The sequence below is a fragment of the Ranitomeya imitator genome, chromosome 4, assembly GCF_032444005.1.
Source record: "Ranitomeya imitator isolate aRanImi1 chromosome 4, aRanImi1.pri, whole genome shotgun sequence".
Classification (NCBI taxonomy): domain Eukaryota; kingdom Metazoa; phylum Chordata; class Amphibia; order Anura; family Dendrobatidae; genus Ranitomeya; species Ranitomeya imitator.
This window is the reverse complement of record NC_091285.1, coordinates 296,293,605-296,312,549: the sequence shown is the minus strand read 5'-3', so window position 1 is coordinate 296,312,549 and position 18,945 is coordinate 296,293,605. Positions and strand designations below refer to the sequence as shown.

The 18,945-nt window shown below is 43.2% G+C and overlaps 1 protein-coding gene across 3 annotated transcripts in view; it reads left to right on the top strand.

Moving 5' to 3' along the window:
- The window catches only part of PNPLA8 (patatin like phospholipase domain containing 8), a 117,823-nt gene that overhangs the window by 24,262 nt on the left and 74,616 nt on the right, over positions 1-18,945 (top strand). For all 3 annotated transcript variants that reach the window (XM_069764785.1, XM_069764784.1, XM_069764786.1), the window contains exons 3-8: positions 1,026-1,175; positions 3,165-3,316; positions 3,580-3,674; positions 6,056-6,227; positions 12,075-12,132; positions 17,985-18,179. In XM_069764785.1, coding sequence (XP_069620886.1) covers positions 1,026-1,175; positions 3,165-3,316; positions 3,580-3,674; positions 6,056-6,227; positions 12,075-12,132; positions 17,985-18,179 — 822 coding nt within the window. The remainder of the gene's footprint in view (positions 1-1,025; positions 1,176-3,164; positions 3,317-3,579; positions 3,675-6,055; positions 6,228-12,074; positions 12,133-17,984; positions 18,180-18,945) is intronic.

The window sequence follows — 18,945 nt, the reverse complement described above, 5'->3', positions numbered from 1 at the left end:
TAGCAGCCATCAAATATACTTCTGATTCCTTTTCACACAGCTTTTTTATTTGCCTGCATAATCTTTTGGAGCTGTCTTGATGTCGACTTTTTGATGTTAGACAGTGTCTGAATTTCTGGCATAGTGAGGTGGCTTCCCTTAGTAACGAGGTGGCAGACATTTCCGATATATAAAGCAAATGTGAATTTAGAGGAGATTGTAAGTCAGCTATGGTGCCCATGGTTCATTTAGGGAATTGATTATTCGGATATAAGACTGCAGAGCAAAATGATTTCCTATAAAAGTGAGTGTGGTTTAACCACCAGTGTCTAGATCCATACCACAAGACTGTCAGAAAGAGAATATATATCAGCCGTGCAAGACTGGAGAATCGATCAACAGTAACTGGATTCCAGAACTACAGATAGATGCACATACAGCAAGTGTAGCCTTGTGTACAGATAACAGGCAGTAATCAATCAAAGGGAGCGATTGTAGGGGTTTCTGAGCTCGATATAAATTTCCACTCTCCGTCTATGTGGCTGCAGATTGCTGAATTATGTCTGTGTGCAACATGCACACTGTCAAGATTATCCTCTACTCCAGTTATATTTCTCTTCATGTTCATAAAAAAGGCACACAGGCATGAAAATCGCATATTTGTGGTCCTATGCCCACCTGCTTGAGCTGGAAATAGACTGGAATCCTGACAGCATGCACATTGCGCACTCATGAATCAGCAGTCTACAGTCACATAGAATGACTGCGTACATTTATGTTAAGACTGTAAAAGCCTTTTTAAGAAAGTCTACATCTGGCTATGAGAAGATCGTATTTTTTATTGTAACATTTTTCATTCCTCAACGGGAAGTTTTGTGAACTTCATTGGATCCATTGAGTGTTATTTTGCCCACAGATAGTCCTGTCATTCTCCAGCGCTGCAGTAAATGTCAACACCTATTGGGTATAGCTGTTATTTGGACCCAGTGGGCTTGCTGATATGCAGAGGGAGGTAATGGATCTCTCTTTTGCTGTGTTACATCTAGATTATTGCACGTGTGAGCGTTGATAACAGAACAAGATCCTTAGTTCAGTCCCTGAAAAGAGCTACGGACCGAAGATTATGCATCAATCGGGTTGAAGAGTTGAATTGTCACCTTCTGGAGTTTCCCGAAACCAGGGGAGTCGCAGTTAAGGTATGAAGTGACTGTCAATTCCTAGTATATTCTGTGGGTCAGTGCACGGATTTATGAATCGGATTTTCCTTTAATACTGCATTAAAGTGACCGTACATATTGGCTGCATCTACCATTTTTTAGCAGAATTGACCAGTCTTTGGTAAATGGTCACATTTAGAAGGTCCTTTTCATTGAGTAGATCTAGAAATGTTGTTAGTCATTGAAAACTTGCTTTTACCTTCTTACTTTTTGGGGGTAGTTTTTGATTGTCCTATATGGATATTATTTTGCTAGGAAATGTGACACATGAAGTTAACTAGCTTCGGGAATGGAGTTATCTTGCTGTTTAACATCTACAGAATGGGGTGATGGGTGTCCCCATGCTTTTTGCTGGCCCCTCTTCTGTATACAGCCACATCCACTGCTAGGTAGGCCTTTGTATATACATATCGCTGTCATTCACAGTTCTACATTGCCCTGCTGTACATATACACAGGTGTGCAGGAAGCTCCATGATCTGTCCATTCTTGCATAAGGCCTCATTTACACAGTGGTAGCAGTGTGACCGAGAACCATCCGTGTGATCAGCAGTGGTGGTATATGGCAGATATTGGTAACATCGAGGAAGGGTTGAGCAGCACCCGTCTATCTGTCCTGTGGGTGTGATGCAATGCCCCACTCCACACACTGTCCTGAAAACAAGCAAAAGAAGGCAATTCAAGTTATTATTGAGCAGAAATAAAGGATTGTCTCTAGCGTAAAAATTCATATGAATAAAACTTCACTTTTATTTAGAAGTTTCTTAAAAACACGGTCTCAGGCTTGTACAAGTTGTAGGGTCCCTGGTAAACTACCAACGCATTTCGGCCTATGAGGTCTTCCTCATGGTACTTCATTTGTTGTTCAGTAGACTAACTGTGCCACTTAAAAAAAAAACCATTAAACCTGCAATATAGGACACAAATAAATATCCGGCACATCAATATTAAAACACACACTTAGAAACGAGGAGCATGGACCGCACAGGCCTGGAGACCACTAGGTCTGCTTGTCGTTCACTGCAGAGAGGTGAGCGAGCATTTATCTCCAGATCTTATCAAATGTATCCAAGCACCACCTGTTTACATGTGTATCCCTATGCACTATGCTATTCACTTCACATATCCACGTAGCTCCTGAAGGTCTGTTAGGAAGTTTCCAGTTTAAGGTACCATTTTCTGTGACCTATAGCAGTATTCTTTAACGTTGCGAGCAGCAGCAGCTCATCCACCAGTCCAAACTGACAGACCTTAGGATGTATGATTATTGGAGCACCTACCTGAGTTTCCAGATATTCCAGAACATCGTGCCAATTGGAGTATGGAACACTCCCAGAACATATGCATTACTGTTCCATCACCATTAGACATCTCAGACATTCTGCAGATTCCAACCTGCCCACTTTATACAACCGTGAGGGAGTATAAAAGATCCTGCTGAGGACTGACAAGCAGGTGATCGGGGCTACCATGTATACAACCAATGTGGTCTTCATCGATGTTATGCAAGCTTGGAGATGAAAGTGGATGTAAACCCGCGCTGCCAGTATACAATAGGAGACCAGATGCGGTTTTATATGTCAGCACGTTTCTAGTCACAATGATTAGATTTTATATCCACTTTCATCTCCGTTTTTGTATACTATCTGTTTGGTGGATCTGCAGTAGAAGTTGGCAAATGGGTTGTGCCAACTCCACAAATGAGCAAATTCCACTTTTCCTTTTTCCTTTGTAATCCGGATAAGACCCTATTGCGATTATTGTCATTCCAGTTTATAGCTACACATCTTCGCCAATAATGGCTATATCCTCCCTTCATTGCTGCAGATTTGTTGATTTCATTGGGGCTAGGCATCTACAAAAGTTGGCTAGCGGTTTAGCAAAGCAGCCTAAGATGGTGAGGTTAAGAGGCATTGACTTTTTGTTCCACAAACATATGAATGCAATTTATTTTTCTTGTTAATATTAGGAAAAGGCCATTCCTTACTTACTGCGACTACGGCAAGCACATGATGAAACCCTCCGGGCTGCCGTAAGAGAAGCGTTGGCGTTGATTGGCTACAATGACCCAGTTAAGGGCAGAGGAATTAGGGTGCTCACCATCGATGGTGGGGGAACCAGGTAAGCCTGTTCCTGGCTTATACTACTCAATATAAAGCTAAATAAAATACAATAATATTTCTTTTGTCTATTTTCTGATAACAAGAAAAGTCTGATAAGCTTGCCACCGCAGCAATTCAGTATACTGTGGACTATACTCCGCTTCTAGTAAATGTTGTAAATCACATGATATACACTCTTTCATACCTGCGCTTCCATTGCGCTTCAAACCGTGGCTTTCTGATTATTTTTATTTATTTTTTTCCCCCACATTATTTCTGCAGAGGAATTGTAGCTCTACAGACATTACGGAAGTTAGAAGAACTGACCGGGAAGCCAGTGCATGAGCTGTTTGATTACATCTGCGGTGTCAGCACAGGTAAACGCATATAAAGTTTAGATTTTACTGGCACTGATGGCTATTCCCAAGTTTAGAAGTTATCCGTGATATAAAGCATCACTTCCAGACTGATGGGACACTCAACGATCCAGAGAATAAGATGTCTGAAAATCCCCGTGTGAATGGAGAAGTGTTTAATAATGCGCATTGCTGTCCATTCATTCTTATGGGAGTTCAGAAAACAGGCCAAGCACTGCATTCTACTATCTCCTGCAGTCGCATTATGAATGAAGTTTGCATGATTGACCACCGCTCCTCTTTAGAGCCCTGATTGTTAGGATCACTGGGGATCAAGACTTCCGTGACAGTAAATAGCAGATAACTCTAAATTTGAGAATACCCCTTTAATTATGATTTATCTTACTGTATCTGCAAACTGATTGTGTGTTTGTACATAAGGTTATCAGGTGAACTATATAGCGTCAGGTGTCGACCTATATCCCCAACCCATCTAATCCAAGCATTGTGGTATTACCACATTTTTTGTTATTTCAGCATGCTGCCCCACTCATACATGGGCCGTAGAGTTGTGCCCGATCACACACAAAAATAAATTCATTTTTTCCTTTCTAAAGCATTTGTAATCTGTTCTGAGACAGTGGATTGATGATCTTGTAGTCAGTGTAGCAATGTTGGAGGGAGGAGATGAACCTTTCTCTGACATCAATCAATGTAATTGTCCAGCATCACTCTCTCATAAAATAATAATTGCTTACTGTATACTCTGATCAAGCAAACCTGCCATAATGCCGCAGCGGAAACCTTGTATCTGTACATATGTCAGGAGCGTGTTGTATTATGGATGAATTATTCAGTGCTGGCAGCATCATAACTGACTGCAACCTCTTGCTCAAAGGCCTCAGTGGTAGAATGAAGCAGTTCTAAGGGCTGCAAAGAGTATTACCATTTATCACATCAATGCCATGGCACAAATGATATGCCACAGATGTCTGATGAGAGGTGGTTGTGGCAGTGGAGTGGGCACAGATTTGGAGAATGGGGGGGGTCTTCTCCCTGGTTCGCAGTCGAGAATAATGGAAACATGCAAGTGGCTCCCTCTATCAAGTTTATGTCAGTTGCTGAATTTTATGCCATTTTCATAAACTGTAATGAAAGTAGCCACTAGCCTGCATGACCATCTCCTGTACTCCTTTTTGGGGTCTCGTACAGGGGTCAGGGACACTAAGTAGCATTTACCTGCCGCTGCTCACACGCTATGCTTAATGACTCTCCAAGATGTAAAATACACATGCTTGCCTATTGGGGGGTCACATAGATTGGCTGTTGTGCCTTCCTGCCATAAGGCATTGTAATTGTCACACCAAGTTTACATTTGCATAGAAATAGAACACTGCATTATTATATTATACTGTTATTGAGATCTGAAATGTGGCCCATCAATGGACTGCACATAACTTGCCAATGTTACAAGGACGTGGCCTACATCTATGATGCAAAGAGGAACTGGTCTTCTGAAATGTGTTCTGTCTTTTTAAAAAATAAAATCTATGGGCTGCAAATGTTGCCGTATGAAAAAAGCCCATGCTAGGCAACCCTGCCTGTAAGTTGTAACCTTGAGCTTTTACGACATCTTTGGCACTAAAGTTCTGTAGGGAATTGCATTGGGACATCTTTGCAGCCACTGGGGAGAAATCCGACTTGCCTTTAACACTTTACAGAAGCTGTTCTTCCTTCTGTAAAAGAATATTGGCTCCTAGTGATAGCACTGGCACTGGGGGACATAGATGCAGGCTCCCGACCTCCCAAAATACTCTCCTGCCCCTCTGTGTATTAGGGAATGGCACACTGTAATCCTTTATAGTCAGGAATTCCTTGGCTGTGCACAGTCTGTACACCCAGGATAGGAGAATGCCTTACAGACTCATTACAAATAAAACCCGTTTGTTCAGATGACTCTTTCTGTACAGTATGACGTGTTTTTTCACTATTCTTTACTACAAGAAAGTCTCATTTTTTGGTGAACTTGTTTGATCCTTTATAGTCTATTTTAACACAGAATGTTTGGTCTGCTGCGACACTGTAATGTTGTTCTGGTATTTGCACACTAGATGGCACTATAAGGGTACACTTGATGTCGGAACATTTTCAGGCTGTTTCTTCTAAGCCATGACCAATGCATTTGATGTGCTCCTTGGAGCTAATCCCAGAGAAATTACAAAACGTTAAACACACCCGTTAAGAGGTATCATTTAAGATATCTGAATATTAAGCCGTCGTTTTGGGAAACCACCTGGATAATTAGGCCTTCGTATGGATGTAGCAGTATGTGTTATAATTCATGTTGTATGTATGCATTTTCAGGTATGTTTTATATACAATCATATTTTCTTCTTTACTAGGGGCAATACTGGCATTTATGCTGGGATTATTCCACATGCCTCTTGATGAGTGTGAAGACCTGTATAGTAAATTAGGAAGTGATGTCTTCAAGCAGAATGTTATTGTGGGAACAGTAAAAATGGGCTGGAGCCATGCCTACTACAATAGTGAAATGTGGGAAAAGCTGCTCAAGTAAGTACTCAGGCGTGTGGAAATCACCCCTAACTGTTATATAATCAGATGGAGCACAATATCGTCGGTGTATCATTATAGATTTATGTAAACTCCTATAGCGATGGGAGAACCGATTCGCAGGACTCCGGTCCATCGGCCAGGTCAGTAATCTGTGACCAATGGACGGGAATATGTCAAAGATGCTATAGGATTTTTACAGGATGAAAAGAGTGAAGTGGTCAATAATAATGTTGAGAAGGCTGAACTTTAAATTCCTATTTTGCATCTGTGTTCTCTCAGAAAGCAAAGGTAACAGCAACTGATCTTCATGGTGCCATCGAAGGAATAAAAGAATCCACATTATCCATAAACAGAGAGATGGTGAGGGAACACTTAGCTAATTTAAATGAATGTAAATCTCCTGGTCCAGATGAATTACATCCTAGGGTACTGAAAGAGTTAGCAGAGGAAATTGCAGAACCACTAGCCAGAATCTTTGAAAACAGGAGAAGTCCCAGAAGATTGGAGAAGGGGTCAACATTTGCCTATTTTCAAAAAAGGAAAGACGATGGAGCCAGGAAATTACAGGCCAGTGAATTCAGCAAAGCATTTGATAAAGTATCTAATACTATCCTGATTGAAAAAATTACCAAGTATGGCATTGACAAGGCTACGGTTAGGTGGATTTGTAACTGGCTCAGTGATCGTACTCAAAGAGTGGTAATAAATGGTTGCACATCCAATTGGAAAAGTGTTTCAAGAGGGATGCCACAAGGCTCTGTCCTGGCCCCAGTGTTGTTCAACATTTTTATAAATGATCTAGATAAGGGAACCGAAGGTAAACTAATCAAATTTGCAGAAGATGCAAAGCTAGGAGGGATAGCTAAAGGTACCTTCACACTGAACAATTTAACAATGATATCGCTAGTGATCCGTGACGTTGCAGCATCCTGAATAGCGATATCGTTGTGTTTGACACGCAGCAGCGATCTGGATCCTGCTGTGACATCGTTGGTCGGAGCAGAAAGGCCAGAACTTTATTTCGTCGCTGGATCTCCCGCAGACATCGCTGAATCGGTGTGTGTGACGCCAATTCAGCAATGTCTTCACTGGTAACCAGGGTAAACATCGGGTTACTAAGCGCAGGGCCGCGCTTAGTAACCCGATGTTTACCCTGGTTACCAGTGTAAATGTAAAAAAAAAAAAAACACTACATACTTACATTCCGGTGTCTGTCGCGTCCCTCGGCGTTCTGCTTCCCTGCACTGTCAGCGCCGACTGGCCGTAAAGCACAGTGGTGACGTCACCGCTCTGCTTTACGGCCAGCCGGCGCTCACAGTGCAGGGAAACAGAGCGCCGGGGGACAGACACCGGAATGTAAGTATGTAGTGTTTTTTTTTTTTTTTTTTTTTTACATTTACACTGGTAACCAGGGTAAACATCGGATTACTAAGCGCAGCCTTGCGCTTAGTAACCCGATGTTTACCCTGGTTACCAGGGGACTTCGCATAGTTGGTCGCTGGAGAGCTGTCTGTGTGACAGCTCTCCAGCGACCACACAGCGACGCTGCAGCGATCGGCATCGTTGTCTAGATGGTTGCAGCGTCGCTAAATGTGACGGTACCATAACACTAGAGAAGGTTCTAGATAAGCTTGAACAATGGTTATTGAGTAACAGAATGGTATTTAACAGGGAGAAATGCACAATTCTATATCTGGGCAAGAAAAACAAAAATGACATCTACAGAATAGATCAGACTACACATGAGTCAACAGTTTGATGTAGCAGCAAAAAAGGCAAACATAGTTCTAGGATGTATAAAGAGAAGCATACAGTCTAGAGCACGTGAAGTAATTATCCCCCTCAACTCCTCCTTGGTCAGGCCTCATCTGGAATACTGTGTCCAGTTCTGGGCACCACATTTAAAAAAAGACATTGAAAAACTGGAGCAAGTTCAGAGAACAGATACAAGGATGGTGAGCGGACTGCAGAGTATGTCCGAGGAACGGTTAAAGGATCTGGGAATGTTTATCTTGCAAAAAAGAAGGCTAAGAGGAGACTTAATAGCGGTCTACAAATATCTGAAGGGCTGTCACAGTGTAGAGGAATCATCCTTATTCTCATTTACACATGGAAACACAAGAAGCAATGGAATGAAACTGAAAGGAGAAGATGCAGATTAGATATTAGAAAAAACTTTGACACTTAAGGTACCGTCACACTAGACGATATCGCTAGCGATCCGTGACGTTGCAGCGTCATCGCTAGCGATATCGTCCAGTGTGACAGGCAGCAGCGATCAGGCCCCTGCTGTGCTGTCGCTGGTCGGGGAAGAAAGTCCAGAACTTTATTTCGTCGCTGGACTCCCCGTAGACATCGCTGGATCGGCGTGTGTGACACCGATTCAGCAATGTCTTCACTGGTAACCAGGGTAAACATCGGGTAACTAAGCGCAGGGCCGCGCTTAGTAACCCGATGTTTACCCTGGTTACCATCCTAAAAGTAAAAAAAAACCAAACACTACATACTTACCTACAGCCGTCTGTCCTCCAGCGCTGTGCTCTGCACTCCTCCTGTACTGGCTGTGAGCGTCGGTCAGCCGGAAAGCAGAGCGGTGACGTCACCGCTCTGCTTTCCGGCCGCTGTACTCACAGACAGTACAGGAGGAGTGCAGAGCACAGCGCTGGAGGACAGACGGCTGTAGGTAAGTATGTAGTGTTTGTTTTTTTTTACTTTTAGGATGGTAACCAGGGTAAACATCGGGTTACTAAGCGCGGCCCTGCGCTTAGTTACCCGATGTTTACCCTGGTTACCGGCATTGTTGGTCGCTGGAGAGCTGTCTGTGTGACAGCTCTCCAGCGACCAAACAGCGACGCTGCAGCGATCCGGATCGTTGTCAGTATCGCTGCAGCGTCGCTAAGTGTGACGGTACCTTAAGTTCTCCTTCAATGGAAGACTTCAGACAGAGGCTGGACAGACATCTGTCTGAGATGGTGTAGTGAATCCTGCATTGAGCAGGGGGTTGGACACGATGACCCTAGAGGTCCCTTTCAACTCTTAACATTCTATGATATGTCTATGATCCTATGAATCTCCTAACCTCTTGGCATTCCTCGTTCTTCTTTTGACTAGCCGGGCTAGCGCAAAGTCATCATTGCGACGCAAAGTCATCATTGCGACATCTAATAAAGAGTAGCTGAGAAGGCCAGGAGATACACAGGACGCCTTTCGGTACTCAGATCACTGACCTGGCCAATGGACCAGAGTTACATGAGTCAATTCTCTCATCTCTACAGTAATACTTATGACATCCTTTAGGCCAGGGGAACCTCACGGCCATTTACCACCCTCGATGACCTTTTATCAGGCCCCGAGCACATTCTGAGGGACTGCTTTCTTGGGCAGGGAGGTGTATTTTAAAAACAACCAGCTCATTAATTTCTTCTTGCTCTGTTAGCACACACACAGTGTTCACTACTGAACACTGAAGGGCATGCAATGAAAGATTACGTCTCGACACCAGTGCCACAGTCAGGATGTACTTTGTGGGCAGAGCTTTTACGGCCCCAGAAGGGTGGTATAAACATCCAAGTGGCCATTGGCAGAAAAAAAGATTCCCCACCCCTGGTTTAGCCAGGTTCATGTTTTCCAAGCAAATTTGTGCTACATGCATCATTTTCCGCAGATCCTCGGCATTTCTCCATTGCATTGCAAAGGGTGACATCGGAGTCACAAATTGGCTGCGAATTTGCAGCATAATGCCACGACCGCATTAATACATTTGCTTTGTCTGAGTTTTGTTACATGGATGCAGCTGATTTCCTCCCTGCACTAATTGCTTCATGGAATGACTTGCACACACCGGTTGTACAGATTCCAGTGTTTTGTTGATACCTGGTCTTCTCCAGGCATGCTACATTGAGGCCTAGTAAGTCATACAGGTCAGCAATGTAGGGCGGCTGACAGGTTAAAGGATGCTTCATTATCACCAGGGAGGGACAGAGACAATGGCTTATCATGCATGATTCATGAGGCCACTGTGGGAAGGAGAAATCCGATGTGATCACAAAGTAACTGGAGGTCACATTGCAGAACAGATGCAGATGGGTGTTTTTTTTTTTTTTTTTGCATAAATCGCTAAGATACAAAAGAACATCTTATTTATGAAACCGTAAGTAGAAAATATTATGTTTTACCTACTGTACCTGAGGCAGGGGTGACCAACACTGGTTTTGCAGGTGGTATCGATCCATACCATATAGAAAGGAAAACCAGTTGCGTATCTTCTTCTTCTATAATATTTACTGTCAGTGATGTGATTATAACCCTAAAACCACGTTCACACGTTTAGTATTTGGTCAGTATTTTACCTCAGTATCTGTAAGCCAAAACCAGGAGTGGGACAGTCAGAGGAAAAGTATAATAGAAACATATGCACCACTTCTGTATTTATCACCCACTCCTGGTTTTGGCTACAAATACTGAGGTAAAATACTGACCTAATACTGATAGTGTGACCATAGCCTAACGGCGAGGAATGATATCCCTGGTACCTATGTAGGTGACCTCTGTGCCTCCCGGTGAAACCTTGTGTCAAGGTATGTTTATATGCTTTGTAGCAGACATTTTCTCTACATCTGGCACATGTAAATATACCCCAAGTTCATTAATTGTGGCACTAGAATTCTCTGTCTATACTCTAAGTAGTGCAGCACTGATGGGTTGTCCGTGTAATTTACCGAGTTGCTTACCTGAAACTAGCAAAACAGCCATGCACATTAGGTTAGTGGTAGTCTGGGTACGCTGGGATACCTGTAAGTGTAACTTTAGTTGACGTTTCAGAATAAACGGTCTTGTGCTTCTATAGGAGGAGTAACACTATGTATGGCCATTATATCATTGGTACCCTGCATTGAGCAGTTTCCCTTGAGCATTAGAAATGTTGACAGATTTAAAGAGGACTTGTCACCTGCTCATAATTGAGTTAAATACCTTGGAAAAATCCCTGAGCTTCCCTATGATTCGGCCACTCTCTTCCGTTTTATGATGCGATGCTCTATTGCGGAGATATTCACCTTTGTTGCTTTTGGAGCGCAATATGTGAAATCTAAGCTTGTTGTAAAATTGGGTGTTTTTTTCAAAGTCTTCTTTTGGTGCGTGTGCTTCGCTTTCACCTTTCACATCTCAGCTGTTTCTACGTTTTCTAGTCCAGCTGCCTTGCTGTGATTGGCAGCATCTGGGAGGGAGAGGAGAAAGCGCACACCCCCATAGAGAACACGGTGTAGAAATGGCAAGTTGATCGGCAAGCAGAGAGATTTCACATATTGTGCTCCAAAAGCAATGAATGTGAATATCCCTGCAATGAAGTGACACAGGGCAACACGGGGAGAAAAAGTAGTAGAATCGGAGAAGTTCAGAGATTTTTACAGAGTATTTTATGCAATTTTTTTAAGCTAGTGACAAGCTCTCTTTAAACCGTTTTTGAAAGTGAATGATCAGTGTGGTAAGCAAAAAAAAAAAGAATAGGAGGACAAAGAAGCAGATATCTCTAAGGTATGTTGCAAAGTTTCTTATCTTCACTTGTACTAATCATTTGTTAAATTAAGAGGTATAGTTACTGTTTAAAGAGGTCATATGGCAGGTATTTGGCACTATTTCAGTGAAAATGACATATGTACAATACCTACCGGTCATGTGCCTTTCTCGACAGATTTCGGGTTGTAACATCATCGATACTGCTCATTTCCGATGCAGAAGTGAGGAGCTCTAGAATATCCCTGGATAGCCTCTGTTTATAAAATCTTTATTATTCTGCTATTGATAGTAATATTCTGTATAATCATACATTTTTTTTTTTTTTTTAAGAGAAAGAATGGGCGCTGACCTTATGATCGAGACATCAAGGAAACCCCTATGTCCTAAAGTAAGTACTTGAAGGTGTGTCACTACTACTTTAATTCTCTTTCATTTGTCCCATTTTTAGTTATTTGATCCCATAAATTTAATTTGTGCCTATATTTTTCTCACTTCACCAGCTAAGACTATTTCGTGCTGATGCATCACACACAAATATGATTACACAAATATTTAAATACAGGTTGTGATGCCAGAAAATAAATACTTTCCCAAGCCACTGGGTATGACCCATAGATAGATGAACGTCCAGGAGCAGGGCAGGTAATAACAATATATTAGAAAAGTGCTAGTTAGGACAAAAGAAAGCGGGTTAAAGTAGTGGAAAACCTCTGTAAGTTGAGTCACAATTGTATAACCATGGCTTGTTTTGGGGAACTGCAGTCTATATAGCAGGTAATGCAGCTAAGAACTGTGGAATTGGGACAGACCATCTTGGTCAATGTGGTCTGCGAGTGACTATATTCAAAGGGCCATGAATGGTATCAGGCGAGTGCTGCTAAGATAATACAGCATACAAATTCTTACTTGTACAATTCACTTTCTTTTCCATTTGCAGTGAGGTTGTTCTGCTTTCCAGTACGTGATTACCCTGTAGTATATTCGCATGTATATTTAATTCCTTTAATGTACTCTTCACTACCTCTTCTTAGAGGCCTTTGTATATAGTTTAATGGTCTGTCATATATTACTTTTATAGATGAATATACTGGCTTACTTACGTAACCTAAAGTCCTTAGGATTTAGGCATGCTACAGGGCTTCATTTTATAATTAAAGGGTGTGTCCAAGGTTTGAGGTGATAGTCTGCAGTCACTATAGGTGGCCGCAGGCTTCACTGCAAGCACTGCACACTTTTAGGATTGATCCTTGCCGGTGGTAAGGAGTGACGATCATGGCAGCACAAGTATGTGATTGTATACTTCTGGCCACATTCCGACTAGACGTGTCCAGTCTCGCTCAATTCATTTTCATTGAGTAAGGCCACACATGTCTAGTCAGCACGTGACCGCATGTATGCAAATCTCCTTCACCAAAGAATCCTGACAGCGTGCAGTGCGCACAGTGATAATTCAGAAGTCTGCAGTCACATAGAATGACTGCAGACTCATCACAAACGTAGACGACCCCTTTAATACTTTTAAGATAGGTAAAAATATGAGAATTAGCATCACCAAAAAATGTACATCCTGATAGATGATGATGTCTCTGGAGTCGTTCTCTTTCATCTTCTCCGACTCCATGATGACTTTTCTTATCCACAGCTTGTCTCTGCAGACTTCCATCTTCTCCATTCTTCTGCAGCACGTCTCCACATTAAGCACTTAAAGATAGCTCTATTATAATGCTCCTGAATTAAAATATCAGTAGAAGCAAATCAAATGACTAAACTGTACTGTACTTGAGTATAATAATCCTAGACAAGAGCTCCTTCTCTGATTCCTCATGTGGACTCTGTTCGATCTCTGTCTCTGTCTGAGTTTGTCACAATCCCACGCTCTTTTTCTCCTGCTTCCGCTTTTTGTCTTGTTCTCGCTCTCTGATTTCATTCTTTCTACATTTCCCTTTGTTCTCCATTGTTGCTTGCATACCTGACTAGCGCCTAAGGACTGGTCCTACGTAGGTCAGGCGCGCACTGCGACTGTGCCGGCCCTGCACTGCCACCTTTCAGCCCTTTGGCTGTCTCGATCCGCTTGCCAGATTGGAGCAGTGAAACAGCTGGATGTGGTTTGGAGGCCGCAGTTGGCCTAGGTTCTGTCTATAGAAAGGTGTTATAGATAGTGACTTAAAGGGAACCTGTAACCCCCAAAATGGAAGATGAGCTAAGCCCACCGGCATCAGGGGCTTATCTACAGCATTCTGGAATGCTGTAGATAAGCCCCCCATGTATCCTGAAAGATGAGAAAAAGAGGTTAAGGTTAAATTATGCTCACCTGGGCGGGCGGTCCAATCTGATGGGCATCGCGGTCCGGTCCGGGGCATCCCATCTTCATAGGATGACGTCCTCTTCTTGTCTTCACGCTGTGGCTCCGGCGCAGGCGTACTTTGTCTGCCCTGTTGAGCTTATCTACACTATTACAGAATGCTGTAGATAAGCCCCTGATGCCGGTGGCCTTAGCTCATATACGATTTTTAGGGTGACAGGTTCCCTTTAATCGGGGAAATGCCGAGCATGTAAAAAGGAACACTTAAGTAGTCTATTTTCAGAGTTCTGTCCATATAATTGAAGCTTCCGGATCATTTATTGTTTGCAGACAATCCTCAGAACATTATAAAAGTGAATATTTCTGCTTCTTTCGATTTTTACAACAGAGTGGCCTTTTGTTAGAGGCAGTTGTTTTCCAGCTTTGAAAAGCATCTCTTACCCTTAAGTGGATCAATTATTCATTTAGTATAATACAACTGTGGGACGGGGCGTTTATTCACTGCCATGTTCTGCTTTATCAAGTGCTGATGTAATGCTGCCACGCTGCAGGAAAACACAAAGGCCACTTCATAAAATGTAGCATTGCAAATAGTAATCCAATTGACGGAGGCACCAGACGTCCTGTGATTCTGAATGTCAGCCGCTCTGTGCGTATGTCTCACTGGAAAAGTTCAGGATGAGTCTTGGTACTGTGTTTGGAAACACCCCATACTGACGAGGGCTGCCCAACAGGATGTGCTGGATCATCATGTGAATTCCCAGCTGATGCGGTGTAGGACATTCTGAATGGCCGCGATCATGCAGATGCTCAGCAGCATGGGGTTTATAGTATTGTAATGTCAACGTGCTGATAAACTGGACATTACACCTCATATAAAACCAGTTTAGACCAATGACTTCTAGAAACAAAAAGAACTTTGTGGGCAGTATGAAATCCAGATTATCCATTTTATGCGCTGCATAGGAGACTTAATAACACCCTTCTGTACAGGATGATGTGTATCTAGCTACAGTCATGGGTAAAAGTTCACGTTTGTTTCTAGTTATTGTATCCTCACCACCCGTCCTGAGATCCGAGCACTGCAGCTGGCCCTTTTGAGTGAACTGGTACTACTGGTTTCTGGGTCACTGGTGGCCGGGGCATAGCTGTACGAGGAAACCAGGACAGTGATGGGTCCCTTCAGTCTCAGAATAGGTGTCTATTAAAGGGAATCGGTCACCAGGTTTTTGTTACTTCATCTGAGAGCAGCCCAATGTAGGAAAGAGACCCTTATTCCAGCGATGTATCACTTAGTTTACTGGGTGCAGCAGCTGAGACACAATCTGCTTTTTTAGATGCATGTAGCAGATCTCCGATTAGTAACTTTCTATGTACATTGTATGTTGACAGTATAATCGGACCAATTGTACAGAAAACCAACGTTTTGGCCCTGTTGGCCTTTATCAAGGTTATCTATAACAAAATAAATCAGACAGAAACATCATAAGTGATATGCAATTGGTCATACAACCTATAACCGAAAAAAAGAAAATAATATGATCCAGAGATCAATAATGGTATAACATCCATAATTTAATCCGAATCCGATAGGAGTCTTCCCCAAATGAAAAAGAAGTGATACGTGCTGCAGAAAATAAGTGAAAAAAGGGGAATGAGGAAGATAAATAGAAATTACCATATGTGGCAATATAGACCCAAAGTATCGGTGCATCCATATAGAGAAGAGGACATACCTGTGGAAGTATGAAATAAGCACACGGGTAAACCGCTGTCATGGCGTGGTGCAGCTAAACGCATGGCGGCGTCTCCTTATGTAGTCCGAGTCTGCTAAGACCCAGAAGTGTGGCCGCGCGGCTGAATAATGAGCAGAATCAGAGCGCATGCGCCAAAAGTTGAGACTGGGAGTGCGCATTGTGTAGGAGCGGACAGAAGTGTACTGCTCTGAATAAAGATGTCGGAAGTGAGGCATACATGTGTCGCAAGGCGCTGTAAGTGAAATATTACTATGTAAGTATACCGAAATGTGTGTACGTATGTCAGCGGTCACAAAAACACTACATCGGAGAGCAAAATAACTAAATGACAAAATAAGGAAGGACCTATCTCATATGTGTGTGGATGTGTAAACGGTCACAGAATCGCTAATATAAGAGGGCATAGGCACTAATTAGCAGTCTAAAAATGGACCCATCTCATATGGAAATGAAGCTTGAATAGTAGATAATGGAAGAGATGAAAAAGAAAAGAGAGAAGGAAAAAAAGGGGGGGGGAAAGGGGGGGAAAAGGGGGGGGAAACAGGTAATAGACAGGATGTCCCATCTCATATGGATGGACAGATATGGCTAATATAAAGAACAAACCTGCACCAACAGAGTGAACCCCACACCACCAGGCCTAATTCTGTGAAGAAAAAGGAGAACAAGAAAAAAAGAGGGGGGTTACATTTCTTATATGTACAAATACATCAGTAGAACAGGTACAGACACATAACCTTAAGAATCTCATAGGTCCAATGAATACCATATTAAGATGCATGAAATTTAGTAAAAACCTCATACTCCCTATTAAGGCCATGAGGTTGTAGCGTTTGCAGTGTATATATCCAAAACGCCTCTTTCTTTTAATTTTTGTATTCTATTGCCTCCCCTTCTCATTTGTGTGTATGGTCTCAATTATCTGATACCGAAGTTGTGCTACATTATGGTTGTAAGAGATAAAGTGGGCCGGTATTGTCAGCATCACTTTTTTACAGCGGCTGGAAGATTTATGTTGTGATATGCGGTCCCGGATATGCTGGGTGGTCTCCCCAACATATCTGAGACTGCAAGGACTCTTTATAAGATACACCACAAACGAAGAGTCACAACTGAAGGAACCCTGGATGGGAAAACGTTTTCCCAATCTGGGATGGGTGAAAGAGTCCCCTCTTGTAACATTAGAGCACTGTAGGCAGTGCAATCAAGGGAATGTACCTTTAATTGTGCCTGTGCCGCAGTCTGCCTCCACCAGGGTTGTTCCTGTGCCACAGCATGCCTTTCCCAGGGTTATGCCTGTGCCACAGTCTGCCTCCACCAGGGTTGTTCCTGTGCCACAGCATGCCTTTCCCAGGGTTATGCGTGTGCCACAGTCTGCTTTCACCAGGGTTGTGCCTGTGCCACAGTATGCCTTCCCCAGGGTTGTGCCTGTGCCACAGTCTGCTTTCACCAGGGTTGTGCCTGTGCCACAGTATGCCTTCCCCAGGGTTGTGCCTGTGCCACAGTCTGCTTTCACCAGGGTTGTGCCTGTGCCACAGTATGCCTTTCCCAGGGTTGTGCCTGTGCCGCAGTCTGCCTTTACCAGGGTTGTGCCTGTGCCGCCGTCTGCCTTACCCAGTGTTGTGCCTGTGCCGCAGTCTGCCTTTACCAGGGTTGTTCCTGTGCCACAGTCTGCATTTCCCAGGGTTATGCCTGTGCCGCAGTCTGCCTCCACCAGGGTTGTGCCTGTGCCGCAGACTGCCTTTCCCAGAGTGGTGCCTGTGCTGCAGTCTGCCTCCACCATTGTTGTGCCTGTTCCGCAGTCTGCCATTACCAGAGTTGTGCCTGTGCCGCCGTCTGCCTTACCCAGGGTGTTCCCATTGGGGCTCACAAATCAGATTCCCTATCAGAATGTTTTTGGATTGAGGGAGGAAACCGGAGGAAACTCACACAAACACGGGGAGAACATACAAACTCTTTGCAGATGTTGTCCTTGGTGGGATTGTAACCCAGGACCCCAGTGCTGTAAAGTTACAGTGCTAACCACTGAGCCACTGTTAATTTACTTCTCAGTTTGTGACATTTGTATAATTTGTGCTGCAATGGGGGGGGGGGGGGAGGGGTGTTATGGATCATGGTTGTGCTGGGATATTGGTGCATTGCCGTCTTCCTGATACCATGTCAACCTTGTTGCTGTTGTAGGTTTCTGCCGTCAGTACCATAGTTAACCGAGGAATCCCATTAAAGGCGTTTGTGTTCAGGAACTACAACCATTTCCCAGGGATTAAATCGCCCTATATGGGAGGATGTCAGTATAATCTGTGGCAGGCGATCCGTGCTTCATCTGCGGCACCAGGCTACTTCCAGGAGTATGTTCTTGGGAACGACTTGCACCAGGTAAGGACATGTCCACCCCTTCATAATAACCTGGTTCCAGCATTTCGTGTTTTTCTAATTCATCACCTAACAGTATGCAGACTCCAGCGCTCAGGATTTAGTAGCACATCTTTAGTGAGCACGGTTTTGTGAATGCGCCCGAAGGCTGCTTAATAATCATGTCAAACACATCCTCCACTTCACATCGCTATTTCTCCGCACACTGTGATTGACCTAATCGCATAAAACAAAAAAACCTGAACTGAAATGATTCGGTAGCAGCTTGACAGCCCTGACACTAATAAAAAGCATTATTGAGGAGCAGAATATTGTGCCTCCTGGCATCACTTGCTTGGATTCCTAAACAAAAGAACCATGATACCCTTGACATAGCAAAGCTTGTTCCTTTCACTGCCTGTGAAGATCATAAGTCATCCGCCATTTCTTCCCTTGTCTTCCCGCCATTTAGGAGTAAATTCTATAACGATAGTGTTAATATCCTGTTACTGTAAATGGAGATGTCTGCTTCTTTTCTCCTTAATTTCCTGCACTATATTTGTCTGCCTTGGCCATAGGCTGCTATTACTTCTGCCTCTGTCATACCTACTTAATGCCCATCATTCCTAGTCTGGCAGGTTATGACCACTATGCTACTTAAGCTGTCAGAAGGCAGGAGAATTGATTTGGATTATGATGACCACATACTTGTTATTTCTTTCTTTATAACACAACAGCATTGATTCCTCATTTCTATTTCTTTTCAGTCCCTTTCCTTTTCTGTTTTCTG